The 19,737-nt window shown below is 41.7% G+C and overlaps 1 protein-coding gene across 3 annotated transcripts in view; it reads right to left on the minus strand.

The window, feature by feature from the left end:
- The window catches only part of Plekhm3 (pleckstrin homology domain containing M3), a 158,426-nt gene that overhangs the window by 106,237 nt on the left and 32,452 nt on the right, over positions 1-19,737 (minus strand). For all 3 annotated transcript variants that reach the window (XM_021198327.2, XM_029538765.1, XM_029538766.1), the window contains exon 3: positions 17,883-18,815. In XM_021198327.2, the coding sequence (XP_021053986.1) occupies positions 17,883-18,815 (933 nt within the window). The remainder of the gene's footprint in view (positions 1-17,882; positions 18,816-19,737) is intronic.

The raw sequence follows: 19,737 nt of genomic DNA on the forward strand, positions 1-19,737 counted from the left end.
AAGGAAGGAAGGAAGGAAGAAAGAAAGAAAGAAAGAAAGAAAGAAAGAAAGAAAGAAAGAAAGAAAGAAAGAAAAGAAAAGAAAAGAAAATCTATGGTTAGGGAGGTCATGGAACCTATGCGGAAACCTATTATTGTTTTGCTAATTACTAGTGTTATTAATCTGTCTTCTAAATATGTTTATACCCACAGACTAGTGTTGTTCTCAACCTTAGTCAGAGAAACTTCTTTTTGCAGTGGAAAACAGTGTAAAGACTCATAAACTGGTGAAAACAATGAGAATAAGTGCTGCTTAGCATTCGGCCCTAAATAGACCATCTATATCAATACCTCACCCCCTGCCCTCCCCCTGCCCCCAGGCTAAAGAACCATTATAGAAAGGAGAGGTGGAAAGAACACAGGAGCCAGAGGGTAGGGAGGAGTGCTGTGAATGCTGGCTTCTGGACATGACCTGGCCATTGTACTCAGAAACTAACAGCAGCTGGGTTTACATAAACAAGACCTGCACAGTATCAAGCCAGTCAGCATTCCCGGTATGGATGGGGGAGGTACTCACAAAGCACCAACCATTGCTGACAGGTTTTTGGCAGTTAATGGATGCTTGGGAAAAAGAGAGTCCATTTTCTTCATGGCACTGGCTCTATTGGATGGATGGCTCTGTACCCAATAGGCACAGGTAGCACTAATAAACTGGACTTACTGCATCACAAAGCAAAGAAGGGAGGGAGGGAGAGAGGGAGGAAAGGCAGGAAGAGAAGGGAGAGAAGATAAAGGCTGGAGGGGAATGAGTTGGGAGGTCCATGGAGGGGGAGAAGGAGAGTGGGTGGGAGGGCTATGACCAAGATACCTTATATATATGTATAAAACTGTCAATGAATAATGGAAAATATTTTATTAAAAAATGACCTTTATAGCTGGGAGAGGCTCTACAGGCTTAAATACAACCCTAAAACATATTCACCAATTGTTTCTAAATCTATGCTAAAGTCACTTCTGTTTATTACAGAATAATTTTTGTCTGGTGGGTTTCATTTTATGTTCATTTACAAATTTTATAGCACTGGGAGATTATACACAGGGAAATGTCACTACTTACTGCCTAGAACTTGGCTCATAAAGTTCTGTTGTACAGTCTGAGGGCTGACACGTGTTCAAAAGCACAAATTAGGCTTGGAAAGAAACTGTCCCTACCATGGTTGACACACTTAGGTTAACTTGAGTTGGCACTTGCAGAATGGACTGCAGCTGTTGCTAGCACAGTGATGCCCTTAAGAATAAAACAGGAGTGAATAACTCCCTTGGGAGGGTGGGGGATGCCATGTACTGAACCAAGGAATTTTCCATTCAACACAGCAATGTGGCAAATGTTACTTGTAAAGTACTTGCACTGTGCCTTGATGCGCTAAGAGTTTGGTGCCCATTATATCTAGAGACACAGCAGTGACAGATGAGGAGACTGGAACCAGCAGACAGCAACCATCAAAACACAGGCTACCTACGAATTATTGTTGTGTGTTGACTGATTGATTGATCTGCAGAAATATGGCAGCAAAAAAGTCAGCCATTGGATTTTTTTTTTCTTGTCTGAATAGGATCACAAATTTCAAGTATACTATAAGCTGTTAGGTGAGGCTATCATTTGGCTTGGGTTTTCTACTTGGGGGGTAGGTTTTTGTATTGACTATTTCAAAGCTGAATCAGTTTTGATGTGCAATATGTTGACTTTACTAATAGTAGTGTAGGAACTGTATTTAAGAAATGAAGGGAATATCACATGTCAGGTGATTGATTACTGCTGACTGAAAACATAAACTTATTAAATTCTACAGTATTTGTCCAATCTTGTAGAATGTTGTTAGTAAGATTATAAATCATGAACTAGAAAGATGGAACAGCAGTTAAGAACATTTTTCCTCTTGCAGGGACTCAGGTTTGATTCCCAGCTCCCACAGGATGATTCACAACCATTCATAACTCCAGCTCCAGGGCATCCGATGCCCTCTTCTAACCATAACAGGCACTGAGAACAGGTGGTGCACTGACATACATGCAGATAAACACTACCATATAAAAGTTAAAATTTTTAAGTTAAAAACTGTCTTAATTATAAACTATATAAAACAAATTAATAAATACTGAGTTGATTCCAACTCATGGGGAGAGGTGTCCAGATTTATTGGTCTTTCAGGCAAACAATGATTGAGAACCTAAAGTCAATATTTAGTCAAAATTTATCTTGAAAGGCAATAAATCTTGATTTTTGCTAAGGTGAGTAAGCAAATAATGTGTGCCGTTCTGGGGAATCTGACTGCTTTTCATCTACTAAGTATCTGCCTTGAGTTGTAAATAGAGAGACATGGGAGAGATCTGCACTTCCAAAAGACATGATTTGAGTGGTAACATTACTTTTCACTTTTCTTGCAAGACATTTCAGTAGTGGGGTATATATTAGTGTAAGATAGGTTTCATAATGAAAGGTTACAATTCATCTTCTAGTGTATTTCAGTCCAAATGTAGCAATTCTTCCATTCTTGTTTTCCTCTTAAAATCAATGACTTGACTTTACCAATTACTTCTGGTTGTTGGATTTGGAGGGGAAAAGATTTTAGAAAGAGTCATGTCAGTAACAACTCAAGTAAGAAACTAGAGCAAGCTTGGAAACCACTCGCTCCAGTCATCCTAGTGACACTGTAAGGAGAGGTGCCTGGCAGAGAACTTGGGATGCTAAAGCACAGAGGGCCTGCTCGGGGCAAGGTGATCTAATGGTAGAGGGTTGGCTAGGCTGTCTCAAGCAGCGTCCTCTTTGAAAGGATTCACCACTAAGACAAGAGTGGACAGGGAGAGAACCAGCTGGGTCCTTACACCACTTTCAACTTGACTGGGCCTTGGCCTGGGAACATATAGAGGAAGGTGAAAGTATGGGTAAGGGTCTGTCAAAATGACCATGATGTTCCGAGCCCCTGATTGCTGCTGGGGGCTCTAAGAGTCAGAAACAGGTAGTTTGGAGAGAAAGTGACGCTGCACAGACCAGGCCACTACAACAAAGCATCACCAGGGCTAAACTAACAGACGCCAGTGAGAACAGGAGAGCAAAATCGGAGATCTCTGTGCTCACTTTGTGTGCCAATGGTGGCTGTGCCATCTACCAGGCCATGGAGAAAGCCCGTCTACAAGCTTTGCTTTCTTACCCATAGAAAACGACTCACGCTGCTTGGTAAAGAAGGGCCGAGGAAAAGAGGCCTTGTCCATGGTGCGCCCTAGTCTTTTAGACAACCTGCTTGTAACTTTGGGGCTTTTTCTTCACAAATTAATCCTTTTGGTGACACACTTGTCTTCTAAGGACTCTTATTTGAAGACCACTGGCCACAGGGGTTAGTGCTCCTTGAGCATAGCGTAGCTTCTCCTTTGACAATATTGTAACGCTGGGCCTGCAGTCCTGTGATCCAGATCAGGCCAGCCTCAGTATGTCAAAGGCAAAGACTAGGCTCGGCTGCTTAGAACTTACACTTTGAGAGCTGGAGAAAGATATGCACTACATAAGCTGCCTCACTGGAATATTCCTCTGAAATGAGCTTAGCCCAAGCAAAGAAGAAATAGTAAAGCTGACACTGTCACTAAACTCAGGACCTTTGGCATTATTTTCATGTTGAGGATATTATATTAAAGTATTCTTTATCTTAATCACGTGGGTCTTCTAGAAGATCCCATACTAAAACAAGAACCTGGCTCAACTTCTCTTAGTCCCAGCCCTGCTCCAAACACTTTATCTTGCCAATGTATGTTCCAATGATGTTCTTTCTACAGGGCCTTCCCCTGGCATTTAGTGTTCTGCTAAATCACCACGAGCTCTCTCTGTGTGATTTCCTAGCTACATTTCTATTATGATTGGTCTCAAAGGTCAACAACCTTTTAGCAGCTTAAAAGTTGATATTCTCCTTTTGGTTTATCTGAGAAACAAGCTGTTTCTACTGTCTCTGGACCTTATCTTTTCTTCCAGCTTGGATTTAGAGGTCTCTACTTGCATTAGCCCCATTCAGTCTGTGGCTTAATCACATGTAGTGTTGCATGGCAGCCCCTCTGACTTCCCCTCACGTCTCTCCCTGTTTTTAACACTGCTTCTCTTCTCTCGTACTGCATGAGGTCTCATCTCTTTGAACTTTACAGTATCTTTAAAACACAATCTTCCTTCTTCTTCCCCGACAGCATCTCTCAGAGTAATGCCTACTTGAGCTATTTCAGTAATGACAACAATTTGATAAAATTAAAGTCATGAGAGTGTACCCAAAGAGTACTAGAGACAGTCTCAAAATGGAAAAAGATGACTTTCATCAGGTTCCTATCAATCCATACTTGGATCTCATTTTCATCCCGCACCAAATTCCATATGTCTTATGAGTTTTGGAGACTGTCTTGCTTTGCTTCTTTCCTTTATTCCTTTGTTTTATGACTTCTAGTTTTTTTTGCTTCTCTTAAAATACATCTGTGACCATTTCCAAAGCTAATCTTTTAACTAAATGTCTGGTATCAAAGCAAGGCTATGTAATCCTTTTATTTAGATAGGATAGGGAAAATTAAAAACTGCCTATATAAGTAGAAAATTCCTATTTTCTGGTCTCCATTTGGCCATTTGAAAGGAATTTCTTAGCATAATAATCCCTAATTCTCTCCCAGCCCCTAATCAGAACTCTTCATAGACAGAAAAATGAGGTATCCAACTGATTAGTTTAATTCTTAGATATTTATATATTATTGTGTGATGGGAGGGGGGTACATGTACAACTGTGCAGTTGCAGAAGTCAAAGGACAACTTTAGGGAACTGGTTCTCTCCTTCTACCTTTACATGGGTTCTGGGGATCAAACTCAGGTCACCAGACTTTCCTTTGGTGGCAAATGTCATCCATCTGAGGTACCTCCCTAACAAGTGAGTTTAAAAAAAGGATCCTGGCATGTTCTGCCGGACCTCGGAGAGCTGGTATTCTGCCTACTGCAGTAAGAGGGTATTATCTCAGGAACTCCAGCTGTGGCCAGATGCATAAATGAATCTAACTTAGGGGTTCATTACAGAATAATAAATATAATCTCTAAACAATACAATCGCTTCTTTATGATCTCTTCTTTATGATATCTGAAAGAAAAAGGAAGACACACTGCTTGTGAACCCTGTAAAACTCCTTAAGGTTCATGGCTGGGACAGAGAGCATCTACTCAAGGTAGGGAAAGAAAGAGAAAAGCAACTGGCATGTACATGTTGGTATGATTATTGGTAGGATTAAGCTTCAGGAGATGCCAGGAAACCTTTGGCATTATCTGGCACATTTTATTCAAACTAAAATCCCTCATCCTAGCAATGGATGAGACACATCATCTTCCCAAAAGTGGCCCATCCACTGTTAGGCTACAGACTTCTCTTTATCACCAAGGAACCTCCCCATATTTTCTGGGCAAAACTACAGTGGTACAGTATTGCTGAGTTAAGATATTTGACTTTGGCTTGGCTATAATTTTGTAACACATGAACTGTATACAGACAAAGTAGCTAAACCTTCCCCCCAGGACAAAGTGTTGATGGTGCTGACTCACAAGACTGGAAAGGCTGGCTTGAGGTTGTAAGTCAGTGGCAGGCTACCAGTAGGAGACCATGCTTCTGTGCTCCTAATTTATTACTTACCCACTGAGTCTGGATGCCCCCCAGCCACACATCAGGTGTGACTATTATTCTGTGTGGTCTCTAAGAGTCTGGGGCTTGAGAAGGACATCTTTATTGATGAAATAGGAAAAAGAGATGAAGACTGTCAAGATAAGTCCGATCCTCTAAGTCAGAGGCACAGGCTTGGTGATTTGAAAGGATAGTAACTTTCAACAAGGCTTTTGGTTCAGCCCCATATGAATTAAACAGGGAAGACATAAGCTTTGGTGTATGTGATTTCTAGTCTTGTTGGAAATAGCTTCGAATCCACATCTAAAATCTTGGAACCCTAGTTTCTGTGGTATACACACAGCAAATTAGATTTTCTTTTCAGTTAAAAGTAATAGAGAAAAGTAATTTAGCTTATTATTTTGTATATATTAAAAAATAAACACACCATTTTAAGGTAAAACTTGAGAGTGGTATCTTCATTAGAGCGGCTGGTGCTCTGGAGGGTTGCAGGAGGTGGACAGAATAAAGCTGGTAGGTTCTAGCCTGACTCTGAAGCAATTTGGCCCCAGGAGTGCCCAGGAAAATAACATCCAAAATCTCCTCTCCTAGACAGCTACTGTCAGTGTTGAAAGCCGGCTGATTGAAACAATGGTACAGGAGAATGCTGAGGGCTACTTGTTTTCCTAAGGGGAAACCACATATATCACAAATCCCCCTTCCAGCCAGGTGCCATTTTGGTTTTGGAAATGGTTATATACTACCCTGTGCTGCTATACAATAACATGTGTGGTCTTTATCCCTGGATTCTGGCAGGGAGCCAGAACTTTCCCTAAATGATACAAATGCCTTTGCTACTTGTGAGCCCATTAAATTACACCTGAGTTTATAGTAATGAAGCCACTCAATGGCTTTAGGAAGAGAGCTGGTCACCAGAAAAATCCACCACATGAATAGAGCAGGGTCTTCTAGTCAGCCTGACCCCGGGGGAGAAAGAGTGGCTAACGATTGAGTTCAATCATGTGGCTGATAAGTCAACCTATTTTACCTGTCATGGAATTGTTGTGCAAACAGCAATTTTGTACAGCATGGTATGATGTTTCAGGGAGCTTCCTCACTTTGAACAGATCATGTGATGAGACGGTGATGCATTCTGATTCTCCAACAAGAACAGACAGTCTGTCCATCTGGTTGCTCCTGATTCATGTCCTTTATAATAAAACTATTAATTGTAAGTGTAGCTCTTTTCTGAGTTCTGTTGGTTGTTCTAGCAAATTATTACGAGAACTCCTGAGTATTTAGAGCCAGTCAGAGTGAATGTAGCCCAGTGGTCTTGGACAACTGTAGCATGTGAAATGGAATAGTCTTATGAAGGACTGAGTGTCATACTTGAACTGCAGTGAATAACTGAGTTGAAACAGAATATGGACACATGTATCAAGTAAGTTCTGATAATGCAGTTCCCAGAAGGGGGCAACCCAAGTTTGAGAACCCCTAGTCCACAGAGGCAGGTTAAGCACATTTGGAAATGTTGCATGCGTATCCCTCATATTAGCACAGCAAAGCTCTGAGGTCACATATTGAAAACCCAGAAACGCCTAGAAGCTGCAAGATGTAGCAGCATCACAAGTTTGACATGAGTAGGCTTTACACTCATCACCTACTAAACATTTTAAACAACTTAGCCGACTTAGTGGTGAACGTGTGTGTCAATTTGTTATGCAGATGACTCCTGTCTGAGATCCCTAGGAAAGGTGGAAGAGCAGCAAAGCCAATGGGAGAGAGCTGAAGGAAGGTCTGAATAGGTCACCAAAACCATTCAGTGCACATCTATGCTGCACCAGATGCAGAGTTAGGCAGATGACAAAGAACATGACAAATACAGCAACTGCCAGGGCGATATCTGCAGCCACATTCAGGAAACATACATTAAGCAAACAATTACACAAAAAAAATCTTACAATCTCAATTGTGAATAGCAGTTGAGCAAGGGGCACTAAGCTTGCATTACAGTGAGGGGATTTAGGAAGTCCTAAGCAGTTTGAGGGGTTACAAAAAGGATTCTTGAGCACTTGAGGACACTGACCTGAAATATGAGTCTGGGTAGCACTGGGAGCAGAACTCTCCAGAGAGAATCGACAGGCCATTTGAAAACTTGGGAGCGGGTACAAATTTTGAGGAAAAGAATGAATCCAGGGGGCTGGTGAGATGGCTCAGTGGGTAAGAGCACCGACTGCTCTTCCAAAGGTCCCGAGTTCAAATCCCAGCAACCATATGGTGGCTCACAACCATCTGTAACAAGATCTGATGCCCTCTTCTAGAGTGTCTGAAGTCAGCTACAGTGTACTTGCATATAATAAATAAATAAATCTTAAAAAAAAAAAAAAAAAAAGAATGAATCCAGTGCTAGAACTTGGGCAAAGAGTCTGAAACCCAGTGGACAGGCCAAGATGCAATAGGGATGCTGAAATTCAAAACTTACAAGTGGGAAGCAACTGAAAGTTGTAAATAGGACTGCCTGTAAATAGGGCCAAGCTGAACTTTAACATGCTCACACTAATGGCAACTGACATATCACACAGGAAAGTTAGAATGCAAGGCTACTTAGGAGCTCTTGTGGCCAGCAGTTTGAGGACAGATGCTGGAGTTGAAGGTAAGCCATTTAAGGGAGAAAAAGGCTGCCTCAAAATTCAAATACTAACTATGCTTGTCAGACAAAATGAAGCCAGAATGTAGGTAAAGAGTTAGAACCATCCCCGTACTTTCTTTAAATTCATCACAGCCTAGAACCCTGTTGGAATATCATGAATGCTTCCATACTGCAAGGGTAATGTGAAAACCTGGTGATTTTTCAGGAAATCAATACCTTCATGGTTGAAATGCTTAACATATACAGAAGAAACACTTTAAAGGAATATGTTCATATAACCTAGGAAAAACTAAAGGATGGTTTGATTTTCCTATTAAGAGCATTCTATTACCAGGGGGTGGTGCCATACACCTTGGATCCCAGCACATGGGAGGCAGAGGCCAGCCTGGTCTATAGAGCATGTTCCAGGACAGCCAGGGCTGTTACACAGAGATACCCTGTCTCGAAAGACCAAATGAACAACAACAGAACATTTTAAAGCTAGGTTAGTTAGTACTTTCTCCAAGTCAATATACATTTAGTTAATTTGGAAATGTCATAATAAAGCCTCATGGGTTGTGACTTCAATATGTCATAGGATGGGTCCAGACAGTCCTTCTCACGTCACATCACACGCCTGATTCTAAGGCACCCTTTGATAGACCCTGGGGTAGACAGGTCTCTGACAGGCATCTTAGAGTACTAAGGTCTTTCCTCTAGAAAGTGAGACACAAAGTCACGGGCCATAACAGAGGTCCACACACGTAGACGAGGCAGGCTTGTGAGAATAATGTTTCAGTTTTACCTGGGACATGAGAAAAGGGAAGGAGCAGAAGTAGAGATGGGCAAGAAAGCCTTGGGAAAAGAACATTTAAGATACACAGGGAGGTTCGACAGAGTGTATACAGTACAGAATTATACCCATAGCCACCACCATTGATCTTAGGGTTCACTGCTTTGTTGGCATGCCCTAATTTCCATCCAAAACAAGAGAAGGAGCTTGGTGCTCTTTGGGCTTTTATTGATTTGATTTCATTAAAACATTTTCAGTATTAGCATTAATCAATGTGGAAAGACATGTGGGCATAAAGTCCTATTTCCTACTATAAAGTTAACTTTTAAGTTACCCCCCACAGTTCAACTTCTGGGACTATATACCAACTATGTTTCCCCCAAAAATTAAATAATTAGTTTTAAAAAATTAATTCAAGAAATAAATTGGTATTGCTCTGTTAGATTACCTTATCTACAGATACATTAAATGTCAAGTTCAGGGGTAATCCTTAGGTACCTAGGAGGCTCAAGGAAGGAGGATTACAGGTTCCAGGCTAGCCTGAACTACATAGAAAGAGCCTAAGTCCAAAAACTATAAAAGAAGGCAATTTTTTATATGATTATGCTTCTGCCTTAGACAGATATTAGGAAGCCTCCCAAGTAAGAATTCTTACTCTTAGGATCCATGGGAAGCTCAGACATTTAAAGATCCTAGGTAGGAATTACGAAGGGTCCTACCCAGTCTATCCTAAAACCACACCTACACCAATTCCTTCCCCAGGGAAAGGTCGGTAAATAGAAACTTTTAACTCAATGTGGAGTCCAGCCGTCCAGTAACACTTTCTTCAGAAGTTTAAGCAGAAACGAACACGTGATGAGAACAATGTTAGCCAAAAAGGAAGCTACAAAAAGCGACAAGAACTTTCCAGACCAAAGTATAGCAACAAAGACTCAGAGAAATGAACAGCTTAAAAAAAAAAGCACAGTGATGCCTATGAAGTTCAGGAAGGTCTATCAAAAGATCCCTGTCTTCTGAAATTCAAAATGATCTTTTTCTTCCGAAACATATCAAAGAGATACATGTGACTTCTGTGATGAAAATACTAGGAATAAATCAAAAAGGCAAATTTATATCCTATAAAATCAAACGGCCTACTTACATAAAGTGATCAAATCTCCTTGAATTTCAGGATGTGAGATAGTTTAAAATACAAATTATATAACATTGTTCTTCATAGACTCATGTTTCTATTTCAGTGTGTGTTCATATTCTTGCTACCCATAAGATTTTTTTTCCTAGACCTAGAAACTTAGACTCTAAAAAGATAGAAAGTAGAGTAATTTATACAATGACAGACATCAGAGCCAGGCAAGGATTCCCATCACCCGTCTTTTCCAACTGATAGTCCTACTGTGTAAGTTCTCTTTACCAAAGGAAAAAGGATTTATTGAATGATAGGTAAATGGAAGACATTAATCTCATTTATGTCTAATTATGGAAGATTAAAAAAATAACAGGAAGAGAGATAAAGGAAACTGTAAAGAGCAAGAACATTGAGGGGAGGGACAGAAAGAACTAAAGATCTCAGTTTAATTGTGTTATAATTACTTACACAAAATAGGGCTGTCTTGTTTTCTGTATACCAAGCATGGTGCTGAGAATTTAGTAGGGGGCTCAATAAACACTTGCAGAAGGCCTGAATTACTACATCTGTGTTACAGAGAGACAAATTCATACAATCTAAGTATCTTTTTAAACAATGTTTTTATTTTAATTTTGTTTTGTGTGTATTATGTCTTGGTGCATGTATGTCTGTGCACCATTTGTATGCCTGGTGTCCACAGCATGCCTATGAGGGTACCAGACCCCTTGGAACTGGAGTTATAGATCATTGTGAGCTGCTGTGTGGGTGCTAGGTATTGAACTCACATGGTACCTACTGCATAATGGGCATACAGTATCATCTATTCTAGGTGTAATGAAAGCCAAGGAGATCCTGGAGGAGATTAAAAACAAAGTTTAAAATGGAAGTTAAAGTGGAAGGCCATTTTAACTCTTCAGCTTTCAAATCACAAAGAGGAGTCAGTGGCCTCCCACACTCACTCTCTTTAGAGTTCCCTCCAACACCTTTACATACCATTTGAGGCAAGGGGCTTTCTGCACAACTTTGGAGGGCACAGCCCACGCATTTACATATCCTATGGATCTTGGGAGAATGTGTGTGATACACGTATGGTTTTTAATAAATTTTTAATAAATTTAATAAATAAATCAATAAATATGGTCTCTCCCTTCTAAATATTTGTTGACATGAACATTAAAATTAAAATTCTACTTGAAGATTTTTTTACTACAAGCAACATTTATGTTCATATTCAAGGTTAGAGAAATAAAATTTAGCCATTTAGTGCACACACGGACGTGCATATGCACACACACAAAACCCTAGTGATCTCTCCTTTGTATAAGAAATCACAACACAAAACAATAACAAGATAATCTGGATGACATGGCAACGAAACATCAGATTAAGTGCTTTTTATTTATTCAAGCTGATTCTGTGGCTTAGAATATATATTTGCATTTTTCTTCCTTGTTTTTCTTCCTCTAATCCTCTACCTTCCCATACACTAATCAAATAAATCTTTATTACTATTCCTACCAAAAGGGAGACAAATCTGAAGCAGCGGTAAATAAAAGGATAGCAAACACAAGCAAACCCTCTTCCTTTTGGTTTCCAAGTTCATCTCCTTAGAACACCTGCCACTTTGGTACACCAAATTACCCCCTAATTTTCCACCCAGGGTAAAATCAAATCTTCCCTAACATGTTTATTTATACTCTTTTCCCCTAAGAGTAAAATGAGTAACTGCTCTTTTGCTCCCAGGAACCAAGAGATCTACACACGCACACGCACACGCACACACGCGCACGCACACACACACACACACACACACACACACACAAAATCAGCTGACAGATTCAATGTCTTTTTCTCAACAACTACCACTCTGCAGGATTTACCTCAAGGCCAGGAAGTAAATGAGGACCAAGGCAGAAAGAACTGTTGCTTACTTCCAAACTGGTAGCTACCAAATGAATAATTAACCTCTCTATACTTTCTATCGGGGATGCTTGTATTGCTAGGGTGAAGGTATCCTTTATGTCTAAACGATGTCATAAAACAGGCACTTGCCAGAAATATGCCCTCATTTATCACACGAAATGCCATGTGGTATTAGCGAGGTCGATACTGTTTGTTTAACATATTTTGCTTTCCTGGGGACTTAAAATGATTTGTTTTTGCAGCTGTAACAGAGTTAAATTAGGGATTTATCTTCAGCTTAGCTAGCTGAGCACATATAAGGTGGGGGTGCATTAATTATCTGCCTGGAGGTCTTTGGTCATCTTCCCACAGCTTCCAGCATCCTTAAGGTCCTGAGTTACACCAACAAACAGCCAGATCTGATCTTCAAATAATCAAGTCTGGTTTCTCAGGAACTGAGAGCCACTGAAAAAGGGGTTTGTTTCTGTCTCCAAGTTCCTCTCCCCCGACATGTAAATGTTATCGGTATAAGGACATTTTTTTCCCCTTCAAGCAATTGAGCAAAGAATTTGAGGGAGGGAAAAACTCTTAGAGCAAACACTACTTCCGGACAACCATTCCCACAGGTTAAAAACAGCCAGAGAGCACCTGCAATCCCTTTTCTCCTTTGTTCTATCTACTGTTTTCTGTCTTATCCCCAGAAGGGATTGAGAGCTGACCCCAAAGATAGATCTCTCCAAAGCCTGTACTAAAAACTTCTAACTCTTCACTACCTGCTTATCTGTGTCTGGGAGGGAAGGGGTGCAGAGAAGTAACCATGACAGAAAACGAGCAAAGGAGGGAAGAAGCAGTAGGTGAGGCAAGGGGAAACCAGAGTACAGTTCACACAAAAATGAAGGAGCACGCACACAGCAGGGTGCAGGGATGCTCCACAGCCCAGGTCCTAACAACAAACTTCTTTTTCAGAGCTTCATTGTCAATCAATTAGCCAAGGCAACAGGGGTCTGTGAGATGGGGGTGCCCAGGGAAACAATGGGCTACCCTGTTGTATTACTATTTAATCACTTTTACTAAATAAATAGAGCACCTCTGAGGTGCTGTCCGGTCAAGGGAATTTAAAACAACAACAACAACAACAACAACAACAACACACACACACACACACACACACACACATACACGGGGAAAAAAGCCTTCATTTTCATTGGTCATTACTTTTTTCCTACAGGACAAGAGAGGGTTATTACTGTAGCCTTAAGTCCCATCTTTGTGCTTCTTGCCTTTGATTCCCTTTCGGACCCTGCCACTTTCTGGCACTAATTTGTCAGGCTGAACAAAGAGGGGATTTGTACCTCCTGTAAGGTCTCAATTAGGAATGGCTTCTGCTGTATTATGTGCCATTCAGAGGAGACACAATGCCGGTAATTACAGGAATTTGCACTAAATGGCTGAAGAATTCACAGCAAAACTTTTTCCCCCTTTCAGTTTTCCCCCTCCCAGGGGCTGGAGGGGAAGAAAAAGTAAAGTAGCAGCTCTTGATGGCAGAGATGCACAGTCACCAACAACAGTCCTCAGAGGTTAAACAGCAACCAGGGCACAAACCAGAAAACCCGCAGAGGAAGTGCAGGAGGCGGCCCTAGGCCCACTCTTCGTCCCTTCCCACACTCAACTTTAGTTCCACTCCTGAGCACTGCCCTGAGTGGGCCATCCAAATCACACCCAGATTACAGAACAGTCACACGAGGAACAGTTTTGAAGGTGAGCATTGCATTCCTGTCACACCATAGTCACAGGCTCTTGAAACTATTGAACTCAATTGCTAGGTTTCTTAATTGCTGGGAACTTACTATGTGCCCCAACACCAAGAAAACGATGTATCTGCTGAGTAGGTACACATGTCAAATTCCTAAAGAAAACAAGCATGTTTTAATCTAATGTATACAGCAGTTATGAATCACCAAATTTAGAACCACTTATGGCTATGTACTACATAAATATTTTAATAAACTGCACAATCACCTTTTAAGCATTATTATTTTAAAATCACCGATTCCTCATTGTCAAATACAATTCTGAATTCCAGCCTGTAGTTTCACTAAAGCACACCTCATTTTCTATTGTAGAAGCTTTTGAAAGAGGCCATATGAGAGCATCCCCAAATAACAGTTGTGCAGCACCTCGCCCAGCATGCACTACTCTGCTCAAGAACTTTCTGTGACGTCATGGTCAAACATGACGTTCATCTGCATTGAGTGCCTTTTTTTATAGTCCAGAAATGATCTTTGACAGTCCTACCTGGCTCTACCTACCTCTGACGGCTCGGGAATCTGGAATGTAGCTGTCACATCTGTGAATATGGTCGCAGCTGCTATTTGGCAGTTACCAATGTAATTATTTAATATCTACTATTCCTAGCTGCCTACAGTCACATTTCTAACACTCTGACCTCAGGCATAGCCATGCACTGGGCAAGCAGAGAATAAGCAAACAAACACAGGAATGCGTTCTCAGACGTCAGCAGGTGGGACTGGGGAGCTCAGGGGTCCCCAGGAGACAGGCGTGACCATGGTCAGGCTTCTGTAGCAAGAGCATGCTAAGCAGCCACAGAGCTGGAGAGGAAGCTATGCAGCTATCACAACTATCCTAAGTCTAAGCATGAGCCAGAAATATGCAGTTACGGTTCCCCATAGAGCTTCAAAACCATAACCTCAGGCATTCTCGTATGGTCATGCTCCATTTTCTCTGTAGGAACTGATAAAAACTTAAGAGACCTAAGAAGTCTTCACTTAGAAAAAGAATTTAGTGAAACAGGATCAACTGTCCGTATTTTATATATGTAAAAGCCAATATTTGCGGCTCCTCTAAATAGCAACCAAATGACAACAGAAGTAAGAGCCTATACAGTACAACCTTCCACTTTAACAGTTTTTCATCCAAAATATTTAAGGGGGCGGGGAGACTAAGTAGACATCAAAAACTTAACAGTCTAAAGAGATCCACTAAAGCCATGAAAGTCTGTGAATTTGCTTCTCAAAGAGTACATGAAGTCCAATGTGCTGAACTGATTGACAGCCTGGAAGACAAACACACTAGGCTCTAGCTGCTTTTCCACCCGGTCTGTGTCATCAGGACACAGTTACAAAAAAAAAAGCAAAGCAAGTGATTTAAATTACCAATGCTGAGAGAAACATGGATCCTTAAAGGGGCCATCTGCTATAGCAACCTCTCAGACGACTAACGGCCTCCCACTAATTTAAAAAACATTCAGGTTTGTATAACAAAGCTTTTTCTTTTCTTTTCTTTTTCTTTTTCTTTTTCGACTCTGCCCCCTACAGGACACACAGAATAATTCCCAACCTGAGGCAGAAAAACAATCTCCCTTCCCGGTTTAGCACTGGGAATGAAAAGGCCTGCAAAGCACACATGCTGTAAAGCGAGTGAACACCATCCTGAGGGGAAAGGAGGATGAAGCAGAACTGGTTTTACCCTGTAATGTACTACATTGTACATTACACACTTACAAGTTAGCGGTCTCTCTGAATTAGAAACGCGCCTACACCCACCTGAGTGCCAAGCCAAAGCATGAAGTACCAGCTGCGTGAGCAACCCAATTACACTTGTAACCCTGTGCTGGGCTTCCTGCGCTCCCTACTCAGCTATCCCACAACAATCCAGATTTATCAAGCTCCAAATTTAGACAGCCAAGGAAGGCATCGTGTCACAGGGAACTGGGTGACAGACACTGCCAGAAAGTTCTGCTCTCACCCATTATGTAATACTTTCCTTCTACTTCGCTTCCTTCTCTGGTCCTCGGCTCCTTGCTTTGCCTGTCCCTGTTTTTAATCTCTCCAAGCTTTACATGCACTGGGCTTGCTCTCCAACACTCCCTTTACTCAATACAGTGCAACATGTAGGTGATGTATACTCCTTCAGAAAGCAAACTGAGAGACAGGTGAGAAGTGTGAACTGAGTGGCAGCCTTCACAGCCCATGCAGGGCTTTCTTCATTCTCTTACTATACAGTCTCTTAAGGCAGAGACTCCAGTGACTGACTTGAGAACAAGGCTGGGCTAGTCTCCTATTTTCCAATATCAAGGAGTATATGATGAATTCAGGATGCCTATCCTGTAGCAATTAGTATAGTATTACTGAATGCCTGAATTCTGAAATATAATAATATATGCACCAAAGAGACACTGAAATGCTAGCAATTTCTAAAATAAGTAAAATAAATAAATAAATGACAAATTAAACAAACCAAAACTAAAAGTAGTATTTTCTTATCAAAAACACTTCCAAAAGTAGTTAACTGATTCAGCACAAGGTCTGCTCTGTCGGACAGACAGACAGACACATTACCTCCTGTGGCTTCAATGCTGGCTCTCAATGTGTTTTTACTTGTTTTCTGAGACAGGTTTTCATGATCTATCCTAGACTGGCCTCAAACTGGCAATCCTCCTGCCTCGAAGCCTTCCCAGTGTTAGAACTACAGGTGGGTACTGCCACACCTGCTTGAGCTGGGATTTCTGGCTCAGAGTCTCTCCTTTTGCCAACCTCACTGCAAAGTTCCTATCCACAGTCACTAAGACCCTCCTTAAAGCCCACTGTTCTCTGATAGAAAGGTGGCCAGCGTGACTCTACTGAATTTAAAGTGTGGGTTTTCATTCTGACCATCACCATTTGCTTTTTTCAATGCAGGGCAAGAACAGAGCATAAACTCTTGGCTGGTGGAGAGCTCTTTGTTCTTGTTCACTTTTAAACAGCATACTTATAAGTCTACAATGCTTGAATTTAAAATTTCTCCATCAGACTTCCAATTAAGTCTGTCTTTGTGGTAAGTTATCATCACAAATTAGGGGTTTAATGAAAGGGAGGTAACTTTAATTTAGCTTAGTAGATGAACAAATCTGGTTTAGGGGGGGGTCTTTTCTCCCCTTTCTCTTCCTATTTCAGTGTTTGTGAGAGGAGAGGAGAATGGGGATAAGATAAAGAGGAATAACACTGTTGCAGAGCTCTGAGTGAGGTCTACTCTGTCAATCTTACACAGTGTTCCAAGGACACTGGGCTTCCCCTCCTATCTCAGCAGTCATCTGCTCTTCACCCTCCTTTTGGCCATCCCCACACTGTCCTCAATACTGACTTTATAGATTCTGCTGTAACAAGATTTGACAAGGTCATGATCTATTTCAGCTGTTAGCTAGGAACAACATTTGCCTTGCCTAAGGAATGTCAGTAGTTAGCTGGGATGTAAAGTTCTGTCATGAAACGATCTGTGACATGTACAGTCACAGTGACCATTATTCAAGAAGGCAGAGGAGATGGAATCCTGCTGACTCAGGAAGCCTAAATCCCAGTCTGGCCAGGCTTTGGCCAAGTCATTTTGATTCACTGAGGTACAACATAGCTGCTTCTATTTACATTACCAAAGGGTATTAGGATGGATAGATTTTGTTCAGTTTATTTTTGAAAAAAGGCCTCACACTGTAATAGTAGCCCTGGCAGACCTGATACTTGATACGTAGCCCACAACCTAACTTAGCCTCCTGTACACTACTTAGATTTTATTTTATTTTATTTATTTACTTTTATTTATTTATCTCACTACACAGACCTAGCTGACCTGGAACCTAGCATATTTTTAATGAAGTATACTTCTTAGAGGAGAGATACTTTTGAGATAGACAATTGTAACACAAACATCTACATTGTTGTATGAGAAGGTAAAAAGGTGAATTGCCACATAGGGCTTGGGGAAGCTCTAGCATGAGCATCAGGCTGGACGGGCGGGCACTCCATACCTGCACATTTGAAACTCTGAGCAGTGAGTCCTCGCTCCAAAGACAGCGTCGTCAGGATGCTCAGGAAGCTGGTGGTCACAGACTGGCGTTTGTTCTTCCGCAGCTCGCGGCCACCTAGCTGATCCTTGGGTTTGTTCCGCAGTGTGACTTGCAGATTTTGCTCAGAACTCCTTGCAACATTGGCTGCTGTCTTCAGAGCCTCCATCCATTCCTGAGCCCTCTGTCGGGTCTCAGCCCGGAGGCGGAGGACATCCTGGGGAAAAATGACTTGAAAGCAAGAGTCACAACCATCCAGGTTGTCTATCTGCACAGCCAGACACACATCCACATTGTAGCTCAACAAGGGATCTTCGTCTAGCTTGCCAGGGTGGAAAGCCATAAGATAGGCCTTGCTCAGCACAAATGTAAAGGCCTTCCAGTTGTTTTGGACAGTCAGTCTGTAGAGTGTCCCTGATTTGAGGATGTTTTGGTACTGTTTGGGGTTATCCAAGACAGGGGAGGCCAGCAGCCCACTGGATTTCTTCTGTAAACAGTGGTTCATGGCACAGTCACCATGATGACCGAGTCCTGGAGAGTTTGCCATCTCACCCTGCCTTCCCATGTAATTGGGTACAGCAGCATGCACGACTTCCCAGAGCTTCTGCCCCCAGTCCAATGCCTCCCATGGAGACTCTGCCTTTAGCTGCAGTTGAGAATTGTCATAGAGAACAGTGTCTACCATCCTAGCCTCAAGATTGCCTAAAACAGATATGCTCTGGAAGTGGGAAAGCTGGTATGTAGCATACAGGTTTTGATTCCCGCTGCTATCAAGGCTGTAGAAGTTTAAGTTGTAGGGTGAGAGTTCTGCATAACAGCTTTGCCAGTAACTGTCATGGTTCTTCCTGATCTCCAGATAACCCTTCTTCAGTATGTTTGGGAATGTCTGCTTGTGTTCTGGAAAGAAGAAAAGAAAAGTCAAAGTAATAATTAATTATGAGAAAACAGGCAAATAAAACCAATCACATTGGGGTGAGGGAATGACATCTTTCTGGTTCAGATAAAACAAAATAGTGACATTCTAGGTGACTTAACTGGCAAGACGTATCTGGGAAATGGTTTACCATTTCCCTAACCCTAACCCTAACCCTAACCCTAACCCTAACCCTAACCCTAACCATTCATTACATTCATTAATGTAATGAACAAGCACAAGAGTATATAGGGAGCACACACTGCCAATGTGACGCAGGGGCCTGGGTGCCACACAGAAATGCTGAGAAAGCTATGAACAAAGCACATGTATCCTGTGCATCAGTCACATTGCCAGGTCCTCCCTCTCTAGGTAAATTCCATAGAGCTCCAAAACACAAGAGCGCATTCCTGCACTCAAGCTACTTCCATGCTTAGACTCCTATCTTTTCCAAGGCTGGTGAAGCCAGAAGGGGAGAAGAGAAACAGTGTCATCTGTGCTGCTTAGAAACTCCTGTTCCTCAGGCAAGTTCATCAGCCCTAAAGACAGCACCAGGCCCTTCTGTCCGGCACCATCTCTACCCTGGGCTCAGCTACATCACCTTCAAGGCCTCTCCTCAGGCGGCAGTATTCACTGAGTCTACTGTGCTTATGCTGTGCCCTTGGCTTATGAGGCTCCATCCCACTGCTTCAGTAAGCGACTACACACTTAACTTTCCTCCCGATGTCTCTCGCCTTCCCTCATCTTATTGGAAGACACACATTCCTGGTCAGCATCAGGCAACCCTACAATATTATTCCTCTACCACGGGCTTTTTTTTTTTTTTTTTTTTTTTTTTTTTTGGTTTTTTGAGACAGGGTTTCTCTGTGTAGCCCTGGCTGTCCTGGAACTCACTTTGTAGACCAG

Source organism: Mus pahari, chromosome 5, assembly GCF_900095145.1.
Source record: "Mus pahari chromosome 5, PAHARI_EIJ_v1.1, whole genome shotgun sequence".
Lineage (NCBI taxonomy): Eukaryota > Metazoa > Chordata > Mammalia > Rodentia > Muridae > Mus > Mus pahari.